The 17,906-nt window shown below is 36.2% G+C and overlaps 1 protein-coding gene across 50 annotated transcripts in view; it reads left to right on the top strand.

Annotated features, from left to right (window-relative positions):
- ABI3BP (ABI family member 3 binding protein) overlaps positions 1-17,906 on the top strand; it is a 258,238-nt gene that overhangs the window by 165,506 nt on the left and 74,826 nt on the right. For 45 of the 50 annotated variants that reach the window (XM_058295957.1, XM_058295933.1, XM_058295935.2 and 42 more), the window contains 12 exons: positions 227-286; positions 1,062-1,151; positions 2,472-2,504; positions 3,262-3,345; positions 4,975-5,034; positions 5,775-5,855; positions 6,952-7,008; positions 9,188-9,247; positions 10,495-10,578; positions 14,081-14,140; positions 14,898-14,981; positions 17,294-17,353. In XM_058295957.1, coding sequence (XP_058151940.1) covers positions 227-286; positions 1,062-1,151; positions 2,472-2,504; positions 3,262-3,345; positions 4,975-5,034; positions 5,775-5,855; positions 6,952-7,008; positions 9,188-9,247; positions 10,495-10,578; positions 14,081-14,140; positions 14,898-14,981; positions 17,294-17,353 — 813 coding nt within the window. The remainder of the gene's footprint in view (positions 1-226; positions 287-1,061; positions 1,152-2,471; positions 2,505-3,261; positions 3,346-4,974; positions 5,035-5,774; positions 5,856-6,951; positions 7,009-9,187; positions 9,248-10,494; positions 10,579-14,080; positions 14,141-14,897; positions 14,982-17,293; positions 17,354-17,906) is intronic. The other 5 variants (XM_058295941.2, XM_071214861.1, XM_058295942.2 and 2 more) reach the window with 3 other exon arrangements.

Raw genomic sequence — 17,906 nt, forward strand, 5'->3', positions numbered from 1 at the left:
TGGCCTCATAGGGATGCATAGGAAAGTGCAAAGCATATGACTATTTTGTGAGATAAAGGGATACCAAAGAAAGCATGGCCAGATATTCAGAGAGCACATATTGATCTTCCCAGATTTCAGATATGTTTTTTAAATATTATAGGATTAAAATTGTTTTTTAAGGTAATTTTTTAACTTTACCTATATTTTTTATATCACCATTGTTAATTGTATTGCTTTCGGTCAGTTCCTGCCACAGACATTGAACCTGTGACACTAAGAACTGAGGCTCCAGGGACAACATTAGGTAATGACTTTTATGTCTTAAGCAAGTGCTTTTCTGCTCAATGTCCAGTGTATTTCACCACCATCTTGGCTAAAGGTTTTTCTCTTTTCATAAGATTTTTCACTTCCTCTTCAACTGTATCTTCATTTTGACTGTATTGAAGTTGCTTAAAACAAGCCTGTGTACAGCTAGTGCAGGGCATCTATCTCCCACATAATCCAGCTTTATTATTGTTTCCCAGCAACCTGCAATTCTGCTCAGTGCTCTAGCTTAAAGTTGAATTGTTAATACATTTGGGAGTGCTGGTCCCATAAGCATCAAGTATAGTTTTCTGGGCAACTTGCTTTCTGTTGTTCTAAAATCTATACGGGATTTTTATAATCCACTGATGTTTTTAAGAAATGAAATGTTTTTATTCTAATAATGCTTAATGAAACATATGCCTAAGCCAAGAAATTTCTAAGCACATTCTCCCAAAAGCAGATGAGCCTGGACCCCTCTCTGTTGCCATGTGGACGTGCTATGCTTTTGACTTCCCTTGGATCAGGGCCCCCATTGAATATACAGTAACTAATATAAAGTTTTTGGATTAAATATGTTATATATTCAAAAGAACTGTCTGTAGATAAAGAAAAGTTGGATAATGATGAGCAGAAGAAAATTCCAAGCTAAGGAGACAAATTTCTCAAGACTGAGAAAATCTAGAAAAGCTTTGGAAAATCTAGAGCCATGTGTAATTATTCTTTCTTTACTTTCTGGAACTATAAGACTACAATAACCAGTTTTCTCTCGTCAGCTCCAAAAACATCACAGCGAACACGAACACGTCGTCCACGTCCCAAACCTAAAACCACACCAGGTCCCAAGGCACCTCAGACTGAACTAGGTAAATATGTAGCTCCTGGTCCCCGTGAGACACCATTGGATGTGATACTGCGGCAGCAGTTTAACTTGCCATGAAAGAACCCCTATGCCTGTTAAGGGTGATGCTGAAGTCATGGAAAACAGCTGCTACTAGCAGTGTGCTAAATTCTTCAGGCTGCCGACAGAAGGACCTCCTTGGTACCTGTGCATTTATTTACTTCTCTTACCAATTCAATGTATCTAGTTAAGTATCTAGATATCGTGATTGTTCAATTAGTCACACATTTGTTAAGTGCCACATTAACATCTGTGAAGAGTATTTTAGAAGTAAATAGATGACTTAGCTTAGTTGAAGAAGGAAGCTGTTCTTGTGTGAAACTCTTCATAGATAGATATAAAGGAATTTGAGCAAAAGCAACATATATATTGGGTGTTACTGTTTGGCACATAGTTAATTCTTAGAGAAGTAAAATGTCCCTTGACTGATAAGCATGGGGTAGACCTTGAAATTATTGTGTTTTGTAAATTTGTCAGAGGGTTGGGCAGGAATTGCCTGAACAGAGGCTGGAAGGTGCCACGTGTATGAGAAGTGGAAAGATAGGAATTAGATGTACAACTTGACTGCAAAAAAAGGCAGTGTTCACTTAGCTGGTGCTCAAAAACTTGGGTCAGCGAAGCTAATTTTAGATGAGTCCATGAAGAGGACTTTGAATGCCTGACCTCAGTGACTGAATTTGAGCCAAATGGTTACAACATTCTCTCCTAACCTCCCAGGGTCAGTCTCTTTCTGTCCTGAGAACAGAGAGATACACGAACAAGTTTCATGGATGTAATGACATCCTCCATATCTTGCTTTTAATGTACTTTTATTTGTACTAAAGATATGGTTTCTTTCCAAAGTGGACTCTCAAAAACAACGACAAAAAAGAGCACCATTGGTTATTCATTACTGTATCTGCTTGAATGTATCAATAATTGTGTTCTTCAAAACCTAAGCAATGCAGGGCTTTGTTTTACAGACTAGCTTAACAAATTAATTGTTTTTTTTATAATTGTTAAAATGTTATTAGATCCATAATGATTTTTCTAAGTAGAATTTTCTGTCATCAGATAATATTAAACAAAATTTCTAGCTAACCATGTAGAAAGGCTAAGGATATAACCATTTTACAACAACAAATATATATGTCCCTAACTTCAGAACTTAAAAAAAAAAAACAGCTTTTTCTTGTAGAATCAATACTACACTGGTAAAGTTCATTTTCAAGTAAATTTGATGACTCTTCTAATGTGTTTAACATTTATTTACTTTTTAATTGTTCTTGACCATTTCTTGCTACAGATTTTGAGCGTAGCACTCCTGAGACATCTTTAGGTAATGTCCTTTTATGCCCTTCAGCAAGTATTTTTTTTTCCTGTTCATTGTCAGACTTATCTATAATGTTAAATAGATGGCTGTATCATCATCTGTTGTCATTCTTCTTAAAAAATGGAAAATTCTCTTACCTTTATCAGAAATATGCATGGACTAAATTTAAGACAGCTGATTTTGTCATATCAATCTGAATCTCTGTTTAAACAGTAGTTCTTGTTAGATATGTAGTCCAAATATGATTCCCCATATTTCCCTGAAGTAGGGCACCAATTCAGTATCATGTATGATACAGTGAAGTTTCATTAATGTCTTTCTATGTTTTATGTGATTTATGTGATTTTCCATTTTGTTTTATTTGTTTCAGTTAATTTTGTATATTTTTTCTAGCAAATTTTCAAGTGGAAAATGTGCCCAAGCCTAGTCACTTAAAATTATAAGTGAATGCTTTAGGGTTGGTTTGAACCTCTCTCACATCATCATAGTTTATCCATAATTTGTATACAGATTTAGATTAGGAACACTTAAGAAAATACACTTAAGATAGTTCCTAATGTTCATTTCTTAAACATAATTGTATGTTATTTTTATCTCCAGAAAACTGTTGATTATAACAGTTTCAAAGGAAAAACACTCAAACCAAAGTGACAAAGCTCTCTTAACTCAGAGCTTTAGAAGTTTAGGAAACCATGTTATATAATTCTATTCACAGTTTATGGATCCACAAGCACCATATTAATCCTAAATTTTCTTCCTTCAGCTCCAACAACAACAAAAAGAACCCGTCATCCACATCCCAAACCAAAAACCACATCCCAGCCAGAAGTTCCTCAGATCAAACTGGGTAAATATGTGGTTTCTGGTTTAAATCCAAACAGTCTACTATAGTTGGGCCCCTAAATTCTTTGCACATAATTAGGGGTAACAGTTGACATATTCATAGGCCCTTTATCTCTTAAGACTAAAAGCTATTTGTAAGTAAGGAGAACATAAGAGACCTAAGTACCCCATAATTCTTGTATGGGAATCTTCTGGTCAATGACCATTTTATTATTTTCCTATTTGATTTCATTCTTGTCTTAAAGATAAATCATCTTCAGTAAAGTATTGATTCAGGACAAATCAAGTCAACTACTTTTATTAAGTTGCTTCTATATCCTCCAAACCATATTAGCAGCTGTAGAATACAGCAGAATTAGTAGGTATGTTTTTTCCCCAATCAGTTTTTACTATAGTTATAGAAAAAAGTTGTACTTTTATTAAGTTTGTAGTAAACAGCATAGGACAGCATGTTTATGCAAGTGCAAAATAGTTTCTTGAATGGTATAAATGCATGCTAGGACATGGTAAATATTTGTAGAAGGAAAAAATCCAGAATAATAATTAAGAAATCAGTGCAGAATTTGGATAAGTGGAAGGATGGGGGAATATAGTCTTGACAAACAGGGATTGTGTTGAAGTCATAGTCCTTGGACAGAGGATACATCTCCTCTAAGAGAAGAGAAAATGTTTGTTGATACTTTGCTGTTGAATGGGCCCACAGCGTAAGTTAAAGGGGGGTGGGAGTTGGGATGTTTACTCAAGAGAATAGATTTGGTGATCTCTCCTTCTGCACAGGACAGTTTTTTCTGTTTTTAGATCTAAAGATGCCCAGCCCAATGATACCCCACACACTGAGAACTTGTGCTTCATCTTATTATTAAGTGCACTGTTTTCACTAAGGACTTTGTCTCTTATGAATACAGACTCAGCTTCCTTGTGGCTAGGCATTGCTATGTGTGGTGACAGACCCTAAGGTTACCACCCCTCCCCAATAGATCCTGTGTCCTGCCTTAATGCCTTTTTGCAATGCTTTCTCTCCCCCTCCCTTCCCACTGTCTGTCCTGTATTAGCTTGACTGAGATACATACATATACATGTAGAGAAACCTAATCAAGGGAGTGATATTCCATCACCTTTGCCTTATTTTCTTGGTTAGAAGCAAATCAGAAGCCCTGCCTGCACTCAAGGAGAAAGGTTAACACAAAGGTGTGAGCACCAGAATCTTTCTGCTACACTGCTACTTTCAAATATATGAGCTGTTTATTGAATCCATTATTAATTACTATTGCTTTTAATGGGTGCTCTTTTTGTTTTTGACTTCCACGGTAGAGTTAGTTGGTCATCAAAATGTTTTTTTCCAAGAAAATGGCTGGACAGATTTTCTAGGGTAGAGCTGATCGTGTTAGTTTGAGTCAGATAAATATGTGGGATCTTACTGCTGACCTCAGTGAGGTTCTCAGCAGAATTCAAAGAATATGCCTGACTATCTTCTGATTGGAGGAATACTCAAAAATATCTATATACTTTTGAGTAAGAATATTAAAAATTAACTTTTCAGCCTTAAAAGCAGTTATTTTACTGGTCAGATTAAGTTTTTGACATTTCATGCATTCTCAAAATCTCTTTGGTTTCTTTTTTTGATTTTTATCAGTTCCTCCCACAATCCTTGAACGAGTTACTCTTAGAACTGAGGCTCCAGGGACAACACTAGGTAATGACATATTATGTCCATCAGCATCTTCTTTTACTTCTCATTTCAGACCCATTTCATCACCATCATAACCACAGCATCTTGTGTTTCACCTGTGTCACCCTCTATTGCCATTCAACTACTTAAAATAACGAAAAGTGCTAGAGTAACTTACTTCTTGTTTTTAAGAAAAGCTGAACTTAGTTTAATATGCATTTGTGCAGTGCAGTGCATTTTAACTGGTGGCATGTCAACCCCATGTAACTTTTTGATTAGCATTCTTTGTTACTGAGCTTCAAACACAATCATGGGGATGGCGGTGGGCAGGGGAAGGGCTGCCTATTCTAGACTGAGTAAATTGTAACAGCTATTAATATATCAGAAAGTTCTTTAGCAGATCTAACTTTTTATTATGCCCAAGGCTAGTAAATTTAAATTATAAGCATCATCATTAGTATGAATCTCACCCTCCTCCTAACCCTTAACCCCATCACCATAACAAACAAGGATTGGGAAATTTTTTCATTCAGGAATCCCTGTGAGAATCTCCTTGAAATCTACTTGATATATCAGTTTAGGTTTCTGTATGATTTTTGTCTCTTAGAGAAATTTAAGTGATATGAAAAGGCACATTAGCAAAATAAGGGTATTTCAAACTCAAAGGAAAAAATTTCTGAAACTCAAGAAATTATAACAAGCTAATTCTATCTACAGCTCTCGAACCAAAAATGCTATATTAACCTGAAGTTTTCTTCCTTCAGCTCCCAAAATACCTCAACGAACTCGTCGTCCACGTCCCAAACCTAAAACCACACTGAGTCCTGATGCACCTCAGACCATAGGTAAATGTGTAGATCCTAATTAAGGAATCCTTACAGCCCATCCTAGTTGGATCCCAGAAAAAGTGAGGGTGTAAGTCACAGGCAGCCGTGATTTCACTTCAGACAAGGCAAGGAGAATGTAGTTCTGAGTGGCAGCTGAATTCCTCTTATTTTGTGAATTAGAATCTTCTCTCTGAATGTCCACTTAATTTACTTCTCATTCGACTCTCTTGATCTTTTAAATATTGAACACGTATAGGAGAATGAAGTAGCTAGCAAATAAACAGGTCGGTTTATGCAAATGGGAGATTATTTCTTGGCAGTTATAAAAATCATAAATCTTCATAAGGATTTAGGACAGGGGTTGACAAACATTTTCTGTAAAGAGACAGAGTAAATAGTTTAGGCTTCCTGGGCCACATAATCTGTTGCATATTTTTCTTTGTATTTTCTAACAACACTTTAAAAATGGATTTCTTTGCTCCTGAAATGTACAAAAACAGTCCATGGGCCACATACAGCCTGTGGGCATAGTTTGCTGACCCCTGATGCGGAAAGCCATCAGGGTGGGCTGTAATCAATAGGAAAGGCTTAATTCTTAAAATTATTGGTGATGGTCTCTCATGGTCTTTTCCAATGATAGGTTTCAGCTAGATGGGTGTGGTCTGCTTCTGTACAGTACTTAGATCATCAAAGAGTGGTGCACTTCACAGAGACAGTTATCTGAAGGCAAAGATGATGGAAATCATCGTAAGAGATAAATTGGTACCCAGGTGCCAAAGTACCACATTCTTTCAGCTCAGAAGGTTAATAGTGTCTGCTGTGTACTCTAGAGCAGGGGTTCTTAACAAAGGGTCTGTGGGCTTGAATTGAAATTCAAAAAACCATTTTTCTTGTGGGATGTGTTGTGCATGTGATATATTTATTAAATAACACACCATATAATGTGGACTTGATAAGGGGTCCGTGGTTTTCACATACTGACAAAGGGATCTGTGGAAAGTTAAGAACTCCTGCTATAGAGACATTATTATCCTAGTAAGATTCTTTCTGAAGTGAATGGTCAGAGATTTTATATATTATTAACATTCCATCAATTTTTATTATTTTTGGTTAGTTCCTGCTACAGTCCTTGAACCAGTTACTCCTATAACAGAGGCTCCAGAGACATTAGGTAATGCCACTTTCTAACCTTTAGCAAGTGCTTTCTCTGCTCATTGCCAAATCTATCCAGCTCTACAATGGTCATTAATTAAATTCTTCATCTCATGAGAGTGGAATATGTGTAAAATAAGTTCCCTTTTGTTTTTAAGAGAGCCATGTCTTAATTTTAGTTTGGGACGTCTTCCTTCCCTGCAGCTTACTTTAAAATTTTCATTTCATCTAATACTTTTGACTTAATCACAGATCTTTTTTAAAGTAAATTTTTTATATCTTTGGGTGTTTCTGGCCCTGTTTTATGATAACCAAGCTGTAACAGGGGAGTCTCTGTATATCCTTTGTACATCTACCTATTTATCTGCATGCTCTTTTTGTTGTACTGTTAACATTTAGGTAATACATTTTGAGTGAATTGTGTAACTGATAATATGATCAAGGTAGTAAGGTTACATAAAAGTCCCATTTTTAGTGTTAATCTGCCCCTTCCCCTTATACTCCATCATAGTTTAAAAATGGTTCTTAACTTTTGTAATACAGTCAGGGAACTCTACAAGAAATCACAAGAATGTGATTTTTTAAATGACAGTCTTGACTCTGTTTACTAACTGCATTTTATATGTGAATTTTGCCCCCAAAGAGCCTTCAATAATCAAAGAAAATAGGGACAAATATATATATAATTATTATATATATTATATATAATATATATCTATATATAATATATATCTAATATATATATATATTAGAGCGTAGTAGGGACAAATTCTTCATACTAGAAATATGCATTTCCTAAAACTCAGAAGTATCTAGCAAGCTCTGGAAAACTTAAGATTTAAAAATCCATAAATTTCAGTACCATAAGCTTTAAAGTAACTAAATTTATCTATTTCCATCTCCAAAAAATTCCCAGTGGACATGTCATTCACAACACAGTTTAAAACCACTCCAAGGCCAGATGTACCTGAGGCACCAGATAAATGCAGAGTCCTTGGTTTCAGGAACCTGGGAGCCTATCGCTGGCTGAAAACATAAACCTGTACACCCCTAAAAAGGAAACTATGAGGAGCTGTTACCCCCTCATGGTTGGCAAGGAATTTATGTTTTGGAGAGACATGTAGAATCTTCCCTCTAATTCTGGGTAGTAAGAGATTTTACTTCTCAATCTGCAGGCTAGTTGAGCACAAACACTTTTCCTGCATGAAATGTCTTAAGAATGAGAATAAGCCAGGTTGTTTTTACAAACTCAAAATTGGCTCCTGAGTGGAGAAGCATTGTGATAGACCCATTATACAGTCTTGCAAAAGTAATACGTCAATCTGGGCTATAACAGAGCAGGAAAGGAGATTGCAACTTGAAGTAACGCCAAAATGTGCGAGTCAAGAGGTAAGAGTGAACAAAACAAAGAAAGTAGGTTATGTGTAAGAGTGAACAAAACAAAGAAAGTAGGTTATGTGGAGAGGCAACCAGAAGGGACAAAGATTTTGCTTCTTCTGGATGTCCGTAAAAACATTTTTGTTGATAATTCTGCATTTGGATGACACTCTGGAAAGTTGAAGGAGAGCTTGAATGTCTTACTCAGAGTCTGACTTTGTTCTCATGAGCCTCAGAAAATCTCTTCTTTCCACACTGGATAATGGTTTCCCTCTGCTGAGAGAGGATGGGTGCTTCATTGGATGCCAAGAACTGAGTGACTAGCCCCTCACTAGGCCTTGGCTTTGTTTAGAAGTCACAAGCTCTTTCCAAATTTTAACTCTCAGAAAGATCATCAGTGTCCTTTTTGGTTACTTGTCTAATGTCTGCTTGGATATTTAGGATCTGTTTTATAACCGTAATTTGATAACCCTAGGAAATCTTTCTTTATTCGGCATCCACAAAAGTGCAAGTTTCTTTTTCACGTGCTTTTTGAAAATGGTTAGAAATATATTTTAAGTAAATGCCTAAAAATGGTCTAGAATCAAGTACTCACTGGAGAAACTGTTTGCCTCTTGTGTTGCTAAACAGAGGCCCAAGGTGATGACTGTCTGGTGAGATAAAAATTTGGCCAAGTCTGGGCAAAGCAATTGATTTCCTTTCTATCAGAAGTTTAAGCCATTTTTCCTAGAGGAATATCATACTGGCAAGAGTCATTTTAAAGTGAATGTTATAGCGCTTCATACATTGAAAAAATAAAACTCTTTTGTTTATTACTTTAGTTCCTGTAACCGACCTTGAACATGTTACTTTAAGAACTGAGACCTCTGGGACAACATTAGGTAATGCGCCTGTGCCATTCATCAAGTGCTTTTGCCATTCACTCTACAGTCCATTCAGTCTCCATCACTATAGCTATGGTTTCTCCCCCTTCATGAGATGACCACTCTCATTCTCTGTTGCAATTTCATCAATCAGTTCCTTCATCTTAAGAGTACTGAAGCCTTTTATAAACAAGTGTCCTGTTGTTTTCATGAAAGCCAGACATGAGCCTAGTACAAAATTGTTATCTTCCATGTGATGCCCTTTTAAATATTCATGCTGTCTTGTGCTTCATGTAACAGTATTCTCTGTTAAAGCCAATTAAGAAACAAATTGGGGTCTATCCTCTATCTAGTTTGGTCGGCAATAACAACTACTCTCGTGTTCCTTTGCACACCTAACTTTCTAGATTTTTCATTTTTATTTTTTATTTATTTCTCTCCCCTTCCCTCATCCCCCCTCCCCCCCGCCAGTTGCCTGCTCTGTGTCCATTCGCTGTGTGTTCTTCTGTGACTGCTTCTATCCTTATCAGCAGCACCAGGAATCTGTGTTTCTTTTTGTTGCGTCATCTTGTTGGGTCAGCTCTCCGTGTGTGCGGTGCTATTCTTGGGCAGGCTGAACTTTCTTTCGCGCTGGGCAGCTCACCTTACGGGACACACTCCTTGCGCATGGGGCTCCCCTATGCGGGGGACACCCCTATGTGGCATAGCACTCCTTGTGCACATCAGCACTGCACGTGGGCCAGCTCCACATGGGTCAAGGAGGTCTCCACATGGGTCAAGGGATTTGAACCGCGAACCTCTCATGTGCTAGGCAGATGACCTATCCATTGGGCCAAGTCCACTTCCCTCTAGATTTTAAAAAATATTTGCATTGTAGTCTTGTTTTAGTTTTTTACTTTTTTTTATTTTTTGGTGTTTTAAGTAATGTGTTCATAACTTGACAAAAAGAATTTACCAAAAACTGAAAATTTTAAATTACAAGTCTCTTCCTTCATGTGACCTAACTTCCCCTCCATCAACTAGAGTTGCGCACTCCTTTTTAACCATTTTTTCCAATTCAGGAAGTTCTATGTGTGTCTCATAAAAAGTGCTGTTCTCAAAGCCTCAAAAATGTGCATTCATTTGTCCCCACAAAGTACCCTCAGTGTTAAAAAGAAAAAAACTTTATTATAAAAAGAGTGAAAATGTCAAATTAAAAGAAAGTTTCCTGAAACTTAAGAAAATACTATAAGACCTAGATTAACACAAGGCTTTTCTTTCTTCAGCTACTAAAACATCACAACGAACCCGCCGTCCACGTCCTAGACCTAAAACCACACCAAGTACTCAAGCACCTCAGACCAAACCTGGTAAATGTGCAATTTCTTGGTTTCAGGGTAATCCCTAGTAGCCCATCCCAGTGGGACCCCAAAGCAGTGCCGGTGGTGGGCAGTAACAGCCCTCATACTCCCCTAGCAGGAAGCCATCAGTTATCTTCAGTAGCATTTCCTCTGCCCAGTTGTCAAGGATAGCAGGAATGAGTGAAAACTGATTGGTACCAGAATACCTTATTCTTTCTATGCGAGGGTCTTCTTTCAAATATGCATTTAGTATACTTCTTGCTATTAAATTCCGTTCAAATCTTAAAGATGTAACTTCATATGAAGGGCCAAGATATTCAGTCCAAGTAAACAAATTATAAGTCCTTTCCATATTCCTAGACCCACTTTGGCAACAGTGAGTGATACATCAGCTGTAGGATAACTTATTTCACTTTGGAAACAATTGAATTGAGGACAAAAAAGATGCCCCTGCAAGACATGGCTGAGAATAAGCATAAGGCAGTATGTTTATGCAAGCACAAGCTTATTTCTGGAATGCTGCAATTATGAAGCAACTACTTAGCAAAGGAAAATACCAAGGTGCACTGGAATATAGTTAAGAAGGAGTTGGCCTTAGATTCACTTCAGGATTTTGTTGAGTAGAGGGAAGAATGAACCAAAGTGGAAGAAATGGACATGTGGGATGGAGGTCAGCCAGAAAGGCAGTCTGCCTGGAACAGAGAATGTCCTGCTTCTAGGCGGTCAAGATGTGCTTGTTGATGATGCTGCATGTGGACAGGTTCAGATCAGATGAAGGAAAATTTTGAGGACTTGATTCAGGATCTTGGATTTGATTAAGAGGCAACAACCTTTGATTTCTACTTTTTGGGGGCTTACGCTAGACAGACACAGAACTGGATACTACAGAATAAATCACTGTATTCTGCTTGTTTATGTTCTTTGGTTTGGGCAGAGTTCTCAGACTCTTTCAATAGATGAGTTCTTAGCAAAATCAACACAATCCACTTCATTGCTTAATTTTTATTACTGTTTCACACTTATCAACTGTCTATTTTATTCATGTTTACTTAAACATAGAAGTGTTGTTTTACCTTCCATGGAAGAACAGGATGAATACATATATATTTTTCTAAGATAATTACTTTTATAAGTAAACATTAGGTAAATGCATAAAAAATGCGTAAAAATATTTTCTAGTACAGGGTTTTCCATATCAGTTGGACTCCACTGAACATCCAGAAGAACTTAATGTTGACCTCTTTTTATTTTTAAGCAGTTCAAAGTCTTAGGCTAAGACCAACAATCCCATGACTATAGTTTGGTCAAATCTCCAAAGAAAGGACCTCTATACTTTCCCTTAGTTAAGAAGTTAATTTTTTTCTGTTTCTCTAGAAGAATTTATATGCTGGTAAGATTTGTTCTAACTTCTCATTCATTTTTAAATCTCTTTGGTCTACTGTATTATTTTTGGTCAGTTCCTGCTATAGTCCTTGAACCCATCACTCTTAGACCTGAGGCCCCAGGAACAACATTAGGTAATGATAGATTATCTTTCTCAGCAAGACTTTTCCTGCTTATTGTCAAACCCAAAGTTCTATCTTGCTTCTTGTGACCTCAATGCCATTTGTTATTGCTATTCTTTTATATTCTTCTTAAAATTATCAAGTCTTAAAACATACCTCATGTTTTTTTTAAGAGACAGATGTGCATGAATCTAATTTAGAACACTTATTTGCCATGTAACCCATGTGAAATTGTGGCATTCTATGTTTTTAAAGCAGTATTTGTGATAAAGCTGCTCAAATATATCACAGGTCTCTCTCTCTTATCCAGACAGATAAAGCCATTAACAACCATCATTAGGCCAAGAGGACTCTTTGCACATCTACATTTCCCACTTTTTTTCGTTTGCATGGTATTTTGTCATATTATTTCCATTTAGGTAATAATGTGTTCTTATTTTAATAGTTATACAGTAAATGTGCTCAGGATTAAAAGATTAAATTATAAGTCCCAGATTTAATGTGAATCTCATTGTCCTTTTCCCATGAAAATTTATCAATTATGCTCTTAACCTCTTTGGTGCCCACTCAAGTTGCCCTATGAGACTCTGATTATAATTACTAGTCTTTATTACTTGAGTTAACAAGTGATTGTTGTCTTCCAAGACTCTTCTCTAGTAAAAGAAGGTCCATAGGAATATCTGTAGCAAAAATCTCAAACTAAAAAGGCAGATATCTAAGAAGTTATAGAAAATCTAGAGTCATGTTTTCTCCCAGTCATGGCTTCCAGAATAATAGATAATGTAGTTAGGTTCTTCCTTCCACTTCTAAAAGATTACAGACACATCATCCCAGACCTAAAATCCTGCCAAATCCTGAGGTATCTGTGTACAAACCAAGTAAACATGGTTCCTGGTTTAAAGAGTCCCAACAGCTTAATCCAACAGGGTCTCAAGAGTAATCCCAGTGGTTGGGAGTAATCATCAATATGGTAAGTGTAAAGATATAAGAAGGCATGGTCAACAATGATTCCCTTGGTCGAGATGATAAGAGAAACACAGTTGGGGACAACTGAGTGCCTTGTACTTCCTGTGTGAAATCTCTGGACATTTTATTAACTGCATTTATCTCTTGAAAATAAAATTTCATTTGAAAAGTTAGATATATTCAGATCAAATCAACAAATATTTATTAAGTGCCTTCAGTATCACCCAAATCATATTTTACCTTTGGGGGAGTATATGTTTTAGTCCTCAAACTTACAAGATGGTTGAAAATCAAAGCCTTTCCTTGCATAAATAATATAGAATATGGCATTAGGCAGCATATATAAAAAATACAAGAATTATTCTTGGGTGGTATCAAGAAGACATTCTAGGTGCATAAATATTTGGAGCAGGTAAGGAGAGATTAGGAAGCAATGGGGCCTTGAAATCAGCATAGTACATAGATGAGTAGAAAGAGGGGGAATGAATAAAATCAGAAAGAATGGACATAAATGGAGATCAACCAGGGGACAGTGTCTGATTGGAATCCATATATAGAAGATATCTTATTTTAAGGTGGTAGTCAAAACCTTCCTTTGTTTGGATATGTGGATTGACACAGTAGAAATTCTTAGGTACTGGATGGAGTGGTTGGAATTTGACCCAATAGATATTAGTAAACACTTCTCTCCACCTGGAGGTTTTATGCTTAGAACAGAGATGACCTACTAAATTAAATTCAACCTTTTGAGCTTTCAGTCTCTTTGCTAAGATGAGTTCTCAGCAAGACTCACACATGCCACTTTGGTTATTAGTTAGAATCAGATAAAGAAACAGGTACTTGACCCTAGGATAGTCAAATTTTAGGAGAGCAACTGTCTACTTTTTCTCAGTTCAATAGTTTTTAAAAATGGCTATATGATCCTACAAACTATGTTATACTGGTTGAGCTTCATTTTAAAATAAATGTCCTGGCTTTAATTTAAAACATTCACTTAGTTTCTTTTACTTAAAATAAATAAATATAATATTTATCATCAGTTCCTACAGCAGATCTTGAACCTGTTATTCCCGGAACTGAGGTTCCAGTGACAACACGAGGTAATAACTTGTGAACTTTAGCAAGTGCTTTTCCTGTTCATTCTCAACTGCTTTTCATCACCATCATAGCCACAGTGTCTTTTGCTTCATAAGGCTGCATCACCATCCTCTGCCATCATTCCATGATACTCTTCATCCTCAAAGTATTGACCACTCTGACTCTTAAAACAAGTTACCTCTTGCTTTTTTAGAGCTATGCATGAACCTAATTCACACCATCTATTGTGTATATAGCTGTCTGAGATTGTTTTTTCATCCTGTGTATTTTTTAACCAATGTTTTATTAAAGGTGAGTTTAAAAAAACAAGTCTCTTGACTCAGATATGGTATAGGGAGTTTCTTTGAAGAGCTAAAGTTCTTTCTTTTGCTATATAAGTGATAGCTTTTCTTTGAGTGACATTTTAGTTATGTGGTTTTATTTTAGTAAACTGACAGAATTTGCGTCTGACCACCACCATCATCATATTTTATTATAGCCGTGAACTAACCTTTTGTTCAGTAAGAGTCTTATGAACTCTTCCCTTCTTGAATTAGCAATTTAATTTTATATGATCCTCTCTCCTGATAAGATTCCAAACATAAAAGAAGACAAATTATTATAGTACAGGTGAAAAGTTTCAAATTAAAAAGTTGAAAAGACGAATTTCCTAAAATACAGGAAATCTAATACGTTTTAAGAAATCTAGAGCTATGTGTCATGCTACTCACAGCTTCTGAACTCCAGAATCTATAGTAACTAAAGGTTTTTTTTCTTCAGCTCCTAAAACACCAAAACGGACCCGTCGCCCACGTCCCAAACCTAAAACCACACCAAGCCCTGCAGAACTTCAAACTAAACCTGGTAAATGTGGGTTTCTGGCTAAAGGAGGGAGTCCTAGCAGTTCCAGAAGGTTCACAATGGTCAGCATAATAGCCTGTATGAGCCTTACATGGGTGAAGGTACAAGGCATGACCCTGCTGCTGCTCCCACCATTAAGTTAGGAAAGGAGAATATGGTTGGGGGAGGCCCCAGTGGCAGCTGAATTCCTTGAGCTTTTTGCATAAGAATCTTCTCTTTATTTTTATTTCATTTTCCTTATTTCATTCCATTCTTCTTATAGATGAAGTGTCTTAAATAGAACCAAGCATCTTTATTTTAAGGAAAAAAAAACATTGTTAAGTATTTTCCATCTCCTCAGATTTACATCAGTAACTGTGAGGCTATCACAGAAGTAGGCTTGTTTTTACTACTCAGTCTGCAGTGTAGGCAAGGTTAAACTTGGCCCAGTATGAAAGAGAGAATGAACTAAGGCAATGCGTTTGTGCAAATGCAAACTCTTTTTTTTTTGGGTGCTACACCCATTTATGAACTTAAAGAGAGAAAAGTTTGCAGTAGACAGGGATAAGGAGTTGAAAATAAGTTAGTTCTTAAAATCACGATCAGATTTGCCTAAAAAGGATGGGGAGGAACAAGGCAGAAAGGAGGCATGCAGCAGTCAACCACAAGGCACAGGCTTCCTAGAGCAAAGGAGATGCTGCGTCCCGGTGGTTTAATGGTGCTGCATTTGAAAGCAGCCATAAGAGAAGTTAAAGGAAGTCCTTGAATGTACGACTCAGAAGTTAGGATCTGATCCAAGAAACATCAGCAGCCTCTCCTATTCCCATAGGAATTTTCGTGATTAGGTCAGAGTGCTGCTATCTTAGATACCACATACTGAACAGATAGATATCCTTTATCCTGATTTTTTGAGTACCTACCTTTGCTTTAACTGGTCTCAGTCTATTTTCAAATATAAGTTCTCACCAAGATGAGCTTGGTACACTTTGCTTATTCTTTGTTCTGTCTCTTTTCAAACCTACAAGCTATTTATTGTATCCATGCTCAGACATGCTTTTATCTTAAAGTTTCCACAGAAAAGCCAATAATTGCCAGTATAGTTAGATGAGTACATATTTTGTAAAATGTCTCAACAGTTTTCTACAATAGTTAGAATTACCTACTCAGACTCCTAGGATAGTGTCTTCTTGACTTCATTGAGATGTTTGTCAGATCATGTAGGCTCTGCTGAGTATCTCATAAAAGAATGTTTATCCAGCTGTGATGTGACCAAGTCTTCAAATAGCAGTATTTAATTTCAGAATTTTAAGAAATTGCCTTATATCTATTGAAGCAACATTAAACTGGTAAGATTTAATCTGCTGAGTTTTCACAAGTGTCTAAATTACCCTTTGTTTATTTTATTGCTTTTGATTAGTTCCTGTTACAGATCTTGAACCTGTCACTCTTAGAACTGAAGCTCCAGAAACCATGGATAATAAGAATGAGATTATTCTAGGCTCTCTGTCAAGTTGTCTGTTGAATTTAAGAGAAGTACGCATGAACTGATTTTAGGACAGTGAACTTCCATGTAACTGTTCCACATTGTCATGTGACCATGTGCATGTGTTTCAATGGTAGTGACTACTTTAAGTTGTTTCAAACATGAGTCTGCATCTTTCCTTATTTACACATTTTATACCATATCAATTATGGAAATATTATGTATCTTCACTCATTATTATTATAGAATCTGTGTGATGGATTGATGGATCTGTTCTTTCAAGGAATGATTTATCCCTATTTTAATAAATTGTCAAATTTTTAAATGTGCCCAAGTCTTGAAAGTTTAAACGATAGGTGTCTATGATAGGGTAAACTGGCTCCTTAGCCTTTGTCAACACAATTTTAAAGTTCCTTAACTTTTGTTGAGTCAAGGACCCTTTTAAGATTCTAATGAGATAGTCTATTAGTAATACATTCCTATTAATGCTGTCACCCATAATTATTTAGATTGTAGGCATTTATTGCAACTTCAACAAGGCAAATAGACTGACAAATGCTCGTCTAGTAAAGTTAGAAAAGTATGAATTACATAAATGTGTAAAAAGTTTGTGCAATACAATCTTCCATACTAGCAACAGCCAGATAATCAAAAATCTAGGGGAACTTCTTGTTGACTATGTAATGAGATCTAGTGAGTATAAATGGTAAGTCATTCTTAGGAGACCTAGCTTGACCAAATCTATAAAGAACCAGTGTTATTTTCCCTCATTTCTGAAGTTTAAAACTTGACTTGTGAAATTAATCTTGAAGTGAATTTCTAAAATCTCTTTGGTTTTGTTACTTTTGGCCAGTTCTTACTACAGTCCTTGAAACTGTTATTCGTACAACCATGGCTCTGGAAACAACATTAGGTAATGATATTCTGTGTCCTTCAACAACTTTTTTCTGCTCATTATCAAGCCCATTCCATTATCATCATCATCATTTTTCATCAGTTTCATGACTGTTTTCTCATCCTCTGCTGTCATTCCACTTAATTTTTCTTAAGAGTTTTAAAGCCCCTTTAAAGATGTTACCTGTTATTTTTAAAAGAGCTATGCCCACAGATCTAGTCCAGAATATATATGTCTACCATGTAATTTTATTTGACTTGTTGCCTTGTACTTTTGTCTAAACAGTGCTCACATTTAAAACTGAGTTTCAAATATAGTTGATAGTGTCTATACCTTATCTAGACTGACAAAACTATAACAATTCTTATGGTATCATGTATTCTTTGCCATATTTAAATTTCTTCATATGAACCTACAACTCTGCCAAGAATATAGCAATATTCATTTTTTTGAAGTCAGATATTTATAAGACTCTTCTCTCCTTGACTTAAGTTTATATGTGAGTTTTAACCCTGAGGAATCTTAAGTGATAAAAGAAAAAATGAGCAAACGGGGAAATATGCCTTAAAGA

The sequence above is a fragment of the Dasypus novemcinctus genome, chromosome 4 (assembly GCF_030445035.2).
Source record: "Dasypus novemcinctus isolate mDasNov1 chromosome 4, mDasNov1.1.hap2, whole genome shotgun sequence".
Lineage (NCBI taxonomy): Eukaryota > Metazoa > Chordata > Mammalia > Cingulata > Dasypodidae > Dasypus > Dasypus novemcinctus.